Consider the following 7,042-nt stretch of genomic DNA (forward strand, 5'->3'; position numbering starts at 1 on the left):
AGCCAGACGTTATAGCTGTTAGTGTTCAATGTTTCTGAAGTTAAAGTGACGTTTAGGACTGAAAGGGGGGAAAATGCTTTGGTTTCTTTGAAATAATTAATTTAAGATAATTCTATTGTGGATTTTTTCTTTTCTAAATTGCTCTTTCTGTGTCATTTCTTAATTTGGAAAATCAGGTACAAATGACCTCTCCAAGCAGTGCTGCCAGTCCCATATTTAGATTTTCATCTCCAATTGTTAAATCTACTGAGGCAGATGTACTACCTCCATCATCTGTAAGTAGAAGCCAAAGGATGTGTTTTGTTCACTGACAGGCATTAAAGGCTATGCTGTGTGGAGTTTTTTGCTTTTTAAAATCAAATCTAAAGTGTCTAGTGGTAAGAAGCACTCTTGTGTCTTTATAAAAAAACCTTGAGTCTACAGACCATTTGAATGAAGGAATACTTATGTGTCATTTAAGGCATACGCGTTTAACCGTATGCACTCTCCTGCACCATTGCAAAATGAAGTACAAACATTATGCTCTTGTAATACATCTCTGAATCATCTGAAAATAGAGGCTCTCTTTTCTTAATGCTGGTTTACAATATACTTACCTCAAAAATTTAATACTGATTCAGATTTCTTAATTGGCTCCAAACTGTCCTTTCATCGTGATTTTGCTTGTCTTAGTTCCAGACTCAGTGAAGAGTAATGTTGCATTTAATTTTGATGGGCTCGTTAATCATCTAGAACGTTCCTGTGCTATTCTTATGTCCCATAAGATGATTCATTGCTCATGAATAGATCTGTCTATATACACAAGAGAAGAGTATATTTGTCATTTCTGTCAAACAAAATTGACCTCTGTTTTTCAGATTGGATTTACATTTAGTGTGCCCGTTGCTAAAACAACAGAACTTTCTAGCTCCAGTAGTCCTTTAGAGCCAATAACAAGTAGATCAGGTAAGTTTAAGACGCAAATTCTGATAAATGTTTGCATAAAAAACACTTGCACATTTAGATGAATCGCATGCCTATATTAGCTTACTCGCTAGGCCCTCAAACCACAGAAGTTGAAGGTCACGTAAATGAACTCATGCTGCTGGGGCATGATTGGTGGGATGTTACTGGCTGTTTAGCTGAAATCCCCCTTGATTGTCTATAATATTTTCCTGTGAATATAACAGGTAAAAAACATTAAAGAAGTAGATTGGGTTAATATTTCAAATCCTAATCTTTCACTTCAGCAGTTCTTGGCATTGCCTTCACTTGAATGAAAAACAGTCAAGAGCCAGTGTCTTCCTGCCGACAGTGCGTTTTAATAATTCAGACATACTTAGCTTCCTGAATATAAATGTTTGAGAGACAGAGAATCTCATCTGCAAAATTATCCTCATTAGTCAGTGGACAAAAGTAGGCATGTTGTTACAACTGGGGTCTCCTAAGTGGCTGACACAAGATTTGTGGTTACTAACCTAATGACGTGATTTATCCTTATAAGAAGGCCAGCGTGGGAAGATCTTCATGATCGTATGAGAGTAGCATGAAATAAGAATGACTGGTATGTTTTCAATACCATTTATTTTTTACTGGATAAGAATTTTTTAAAAATCTTGTAAGTAAAGATAACAGGAATATTTTAGGTTCGTTTCTTAGGCAACTCTCCCTCCTTCCCCCTTTAGTATGAATGCAAGAGGAGTAAACCTATTCAAAAGTCTAATTTCATGCCTGGTTCTAAGAAACGTTATTTAAAATCCTGCCCAGTTTTTCTTACTGCATTACTCATGGTGACTGAATGAGTAGGAGTCTGTTGCAAACAGCGCTGAGGTTGCTCACGCCTGGGGAGAGTCCTCAGTCTGTGAGACATTGCTGTGAGTGGTGTCGAGCGAGGCACAGTGCCCTCACTTTGGTGCTTCTGGTTCTCACCACTGGTGTCCCGTCGAAGCTCTTCAAAGGTGGAAACCATGAGTAATGAGTATCTGAGGGGAGCGAATTTTCCCACTGTTGTCTCTTGGCCGTTCAGGGTGTAGAATGCGGTAAAGTGTCTCTTTTCTTTCTTTGACACAGATGTTAGGTGTCGGTAGATTTTCCTTTTGGCTTTTACAATAATGTGAAGCATATGGATTTGGAATTGATGTCAACAGGAAACCATTTTTCAATTCAGTGACCTTGGGAGAAGCCCGGTGGCTCTGTGGGAGGGATAGCTGTTGGGTTGCTAATCAGAAGAGAAAGAAGTGAGGCTTTCTGCGCTCAGAGATTGACAGCCTCAGAAGCCGTATAGAGCAAGAGAATGGCTGTGAGCAGAGCAGGTTAGACTGAGTGTGCATGTGTTTAATACAGCGGTTTGCAGCCCCTTTGAGTTGACACTGTTGTGCTGACCAGGGTTACAGTAGTACTACTGAAGGGTCATCCAGTCAGACGTGAATTCCTTGGAATGGAATAACTGTTTATGATTTTTAAGGATTTTGGAGCAGTATTGCTAAATTCTCTAATGAAATCAAAATACCTAATGATAGTTATCCTTATCTAGTGTTTTGTTTTTATTTTCTTGATTGCCAGTGAAATTCAATCAGTGGTAATTATAGTTTATGTTCTTTGCCCTTGTTAGGTAGACTGTCAGGGATGAACAGCATGGGAAACTCTTGCCTCTCTATGTGGCAAATAAACTCTAATGTTCATCATCTTTGAATTCTGGTGGCTTATTTGGGAGAAGTCTTAGAAATTGATCTCAGTGAGGTTGGCTGTGAGAGACATTCTTTTTAACTGTTTCTTATTTTTACGTAAAACATACACAACATTAGCTGTTTCAGCCATTTTTATATGTACAATTGAGTAATGTTAATTACCTGCTTTGTGTTGTCCAGCCATCAGTCCTTTCCATTTTCAGGTGTTTTGGATCCCATTAAACAGGAACTTGGTATGTTCTTAACCAGGAGCTTACTTTGCTCCTCTTGCCAACAAGGCCCTGGGAGCTGCTGGTAAATTTTTGTCTGTGTGTTCGCTTATTCTAAGTATTTCATATAAGTTGAGTCCTACAGTATTTGTCCTTTTAAGTTTTACTTTTTAAATGCATTTACCTGGAGTCCAATGCTCTTACTTGACTTCCTATTCTTTTTTTTTTTTTTTTTACAATTAAAATACAGCACAAGAGAATGCTTCCGTGAACAGTCCACGCTGTACAGAGAAGCAAGATGAAGCTTGTGAGGGCCCGTTTAGACCTGCAAAAGTCCTGAAGGAAGGAAGTGTTCTAGATATTCTGAAAAGCCCTGGTGAGATAACAGCTGTCCTCGGGATAGTCTGAATTGTCCGTTACAAACTAAAGCTTGTTTTAATGTCATTTGTACTTCTTAAAAATCGTGACTCATTTCTGTTTTCTCCTTGTAGGAGAGGGTGACTTTTGAATATAGGTATAGTCAGCTCTTGTAAGAAATGTACTAGAAACCCCGTTACATCTTTGGGATTCAGAGACTCAGTAAAATCTCTGGAGCCGAGGAGGAAATGATTCCCTGTTCCAGTACAGCATGACAGAAATAGGCCAGTGTGGGGTACAAGTAAAGGAACCAGATGAATACCCTAAAGCAACAAGCTGCTGTGCTTCCCTCAGATTATTCCCTACTTGTGGTCTTTATAGCAGTAGCAAGACCAGTTGGAAAGTATTTGCTGGATTGAAACATGGATGGTACATAGGGGACAATATTCATTTGGAATGAAACACATGTTAATGGCTCACAGGTAATAATTTGAAGGGAATGAGTCAGAATTCTCAGAAAGGAATGGTGTGGGTTTGTAATCAAATTGGATGTTTCAGAATTTAAATGGAAATATTTGCTGAAAGAATATTAAACTATCCATTATATAACCCTGTAGCTCAGAAATAATTTAGGTTTAACAAGGTAGGTGTGTTCGTGTAATTGTACATCTCCTCAATTATCAACTACCTCATTATCCGACATGTTGTGTTTCCGACAACTTTGGAAATAGGACTAGGCAACGCCTCCAGTGATCTAGATGTGGCTTTCTCTCTCTGGACTTAACCTGGATGATAATACTGGACAGCAAGGCCATATGAGAAAGAGCAGCCAGCCGTCCATAGGATGCCTCTTCCTGTTCATCCCTTGACTTTTGGTCCAGTCAGGGGACTCCATGCAATGGCAAGACAGTGCAAGGTCACACACAGAGGGAATCGGGCTGTGAGGGTGGATGGTGGATAAGCAGGTCCCTTCCCAGGGTTGGCGGCAGGTGACTCCTCATGACCACCATCATCCCCAAGCATTATGGGCTCCACGGTGGCAGAGAAGGGGCGCCTTGCAGTGCCTGTGCAGCCTGGGATGTGTCTGTTGCCCAGGGCAAGAGATTGCACCCTGACTCACATAGCTTGCATTTTGCATAACATGCTGGTTTTTGAAATCTAATCACATCAATAACTGAGGAGTGTAGCTTTATGTGTTTCTACTTTTCAAGTAAATAATGCTGGCTTTATCAGTAAAATTTGATAATTGCTACTTTCTTTCCCTTTGGTCCAGCTCTTAAACTTTACCAGATGAGCATACAGCCAATAGGAATTCAATAATTAGATAATTTCATATCCTTATGGCACAACTCCAGAATATCTGTACTAGAATTAACCAAGAATTGTCAAATGCATGTGGTATATCTAGGGTGACATTTTGCCAACCTCTTTTTCCCTCTTTCCATTTATAAGTTTTTGTCCCCCCCCCCCTTTTTTTTTAAAGTAGAAACATTGAGGGGGAAAGTAATAATTATTTTCTGGATATTGAGAAAAATCTTTGAAAGAAAAGGTCCAAGGGCAGGGAAAAAGATGGGTTGACACAGGCTGCCCCCGTTGGCTCAAACATAGCTACAGTCGGGAGGGTGGCACAGGGCTGGGTGGTGTTCCTTCTGTTACACAGGAGGTCGCTGGGACTCGGACCAACCAGCCAATACCTAATGTCAGAAGAGGGGCTTAGGAGCATCCTGTCGATCGATATTGGAGCCAGGCTACGTGTAGTAAGACGGAGGTATGATCCGCCTCTCAATAAATTGGTAACAACAGAAAGTGTTGAAGTAGCTATTAGTTGAAGAGTAAGTAGAAAATTTTAGAGGGATAAGATAAGACATTTTTGGTAGAATTTTAACAAGGTGTGTTATTAGTAATTAAGTGACTAGTGAATATGATTGCTTAGATATAAAACAACTCTTAACTTTTTCATCTTGGATTGTGGTAGCCAATCTGCCATAAAGTAGTAACCTATGTTTTTTCCCACTAATAAGACTTCTGTTAATATTTTGTTAGTTTGCTCCCTTTATTTTTATTTGTTTGATTGTTTGTTTATTTGCATCCTCTCCTTTCCGTGTAGGTTTCATGTCACCGAAGGTAGATTCTTTTGCTGTTCAGGCAACCACAACAAGCCCTGCCGTTTATACAAGACCGGCAATAAGTACCTTTTCTCCTAGTGGAATTGGGCTTGGGGGAAGTTTAAAAGCTGGGTCATCGTGGCAGTGTGATACTTGTCTACTCCGGAACAGAGCTACAGACAGCAAGTGCACAGCCTGTCAGGCCGCCAAGCTGCCGCCAAGAGACCCTGCCAAACAGACGGGGATTGGGACACTGAGTGAAAGTGGCAAGCCAGCTCTTTCTGCCCCGGGGACAGGCTTCGGAGACAAGTCTAAACCAGCAGTAGGAACCTGGGACTGTGATACGTGTTTAGTGCAAAATAAACCCGAAGCAGTAAAATGTGTAGCTTGTGAAACACCCAAACCCGGCACGGGTGTGAAGCGGGTCCTCACTCTCCCGATGGCTTCAGAAACCACCGTGACTGTGACTGCATCGTCCTCCAGCTGCACTGCAACCACTGGTACCTTAGGGTTTGGAGATAAATTCAAAAGGCCTTTGGGATCTTGGGAGTGTCCCGTGTGCTGTGTTTCTAATAATGCAGGCGACAGGAAGTGTGTGTCCTGTAAGTCTGAGAAACCAGGTACGTTTCTGGTGATTGGAGTCGTTTTCCTTATTACTTGAGTAGTAGCACATTGAGAGAAAGACCCCAGCGCTTCACAGGTTGCAGGACAGGTATTTTCTCGTACCTCTGAGCACGTCCTAGACTAGCTTGCGGTTCATGTGCCTTGCTTGGAGCAGCAGTATCTCATTCTCTACCTGTTGTGTGTGAATCCAGCATTTACTTCATCTTGTCAACATGTACCCAGTTCTGTCAGAAAGTTCTCGTTAGTCATGATCATTTTTAAAGTTACCTAGTGTCGACGCTGAAAGATACTAGCATTGGGCATTTTTTCACAAACCTATTTTTAAATGAAAAAAATTTTTTCTTTAAATAGAAAAGAAGTTGGCCAGTGGTTGTTTACAGGGACGGTTTTTGCGAAGGTGTACATAGCAGTGTCTTACGAAAAGGCTGGGCTGGATTTTTTTTTATGTTGGCACCTGTACCTAATTTATATGTATGTTGCTTACTGGACTTAACTGTAATCATAGCAAATTGCTGAAGCATTTATGAGCGAATTCTAATTTTGCCAGGAAAATGGAGGTAGGTTTGAATTTTTCTTTCAAAATGGAAGAATTACTAAACGATGTACACAGAAGTGAGCCTCTGCTGTTTTAATAAAGCTAGTGAATATGTTGGCACAAGAAGCCCTGCTAGTGTGGTGGGTTAGGGGTTGGACTGTTAACCTGAAGGTCAGTTCAAACTCACCAGCCCTTCCTTCCTCAGGAGAAAGATGAAACTGCTCCTAAAGAGCTTACTAGTTCCCAAACCCTCTACAGCAGCAGCAGCAGTTCTCAACCTGTGGGTCACGACCCCTTGGGGGGGGGTGTCGAACAATCCTTTCACAGGGGTCGCCCGATTCATAATAGGAGCAAAATGACAGTTATGAAGTAGCAACGAAAATAATTTTAGGGTGGGGGGGCGGGTCACCACAAGATGAGCTGTATTAAAGGGTCTCAGCATTAGGAAGGGTGAGAACCACTGTTCTACAGGGTCGCTCCGAGTTGAAATGGACTCGGTGGCAGTTGGGTTTGGGGTTTATAAACCGGTACTGGTGTCTGGTAGTA

The 7,042-nt window shown here is 41.2% G+C and overlaps 1 protein-coding gene across 1 annotated transcript in view; it reads left to right on the forward strand.

Moving 5' to 3' along the window:
• The window catches only part of NUP153 (nucleoporin 153), a 61,653-nt gene that overhangs the window by 35,944 nt on the left and 18,667 nt on the right, over nt 1–7,042 (forward strand). The window contains exons 13-16 of the mRNA XM_013007197.2: nt 177–275; nt 858–945; nt 3,126–3,251; nt 5,340–5,957. Of these exons, the coding sequence (XP_012862651.1) occupies nt 177–275; nt 858–945; nt 3,126–3,251; nt 5,340–5,957 (931 nt within the window). The remainder of the gene's footprint in view (nt 1–176; nt 276–857; nt 946–3,125; nt 3,252–5,339; nt 5,958–7,042) is intronic.

This window comes from Echinops telfairi, unplaced genomic scaffold, assembly GCF_000313985.2.
Source record: "Echinops telfairi isolate 266 unplaced genomic scaffold, ASM31398v2 ScPeMD7_5868;HRSCAF=6743_0, whole genome shotgun sequence".
Taxonomy (NCBI): domain Eukaryota; kingdom Metazoa; phylum Chordata; class Mammalia; order Afrosoricida; family Tenrecidae; genus Echinops; species Echinops telfairi.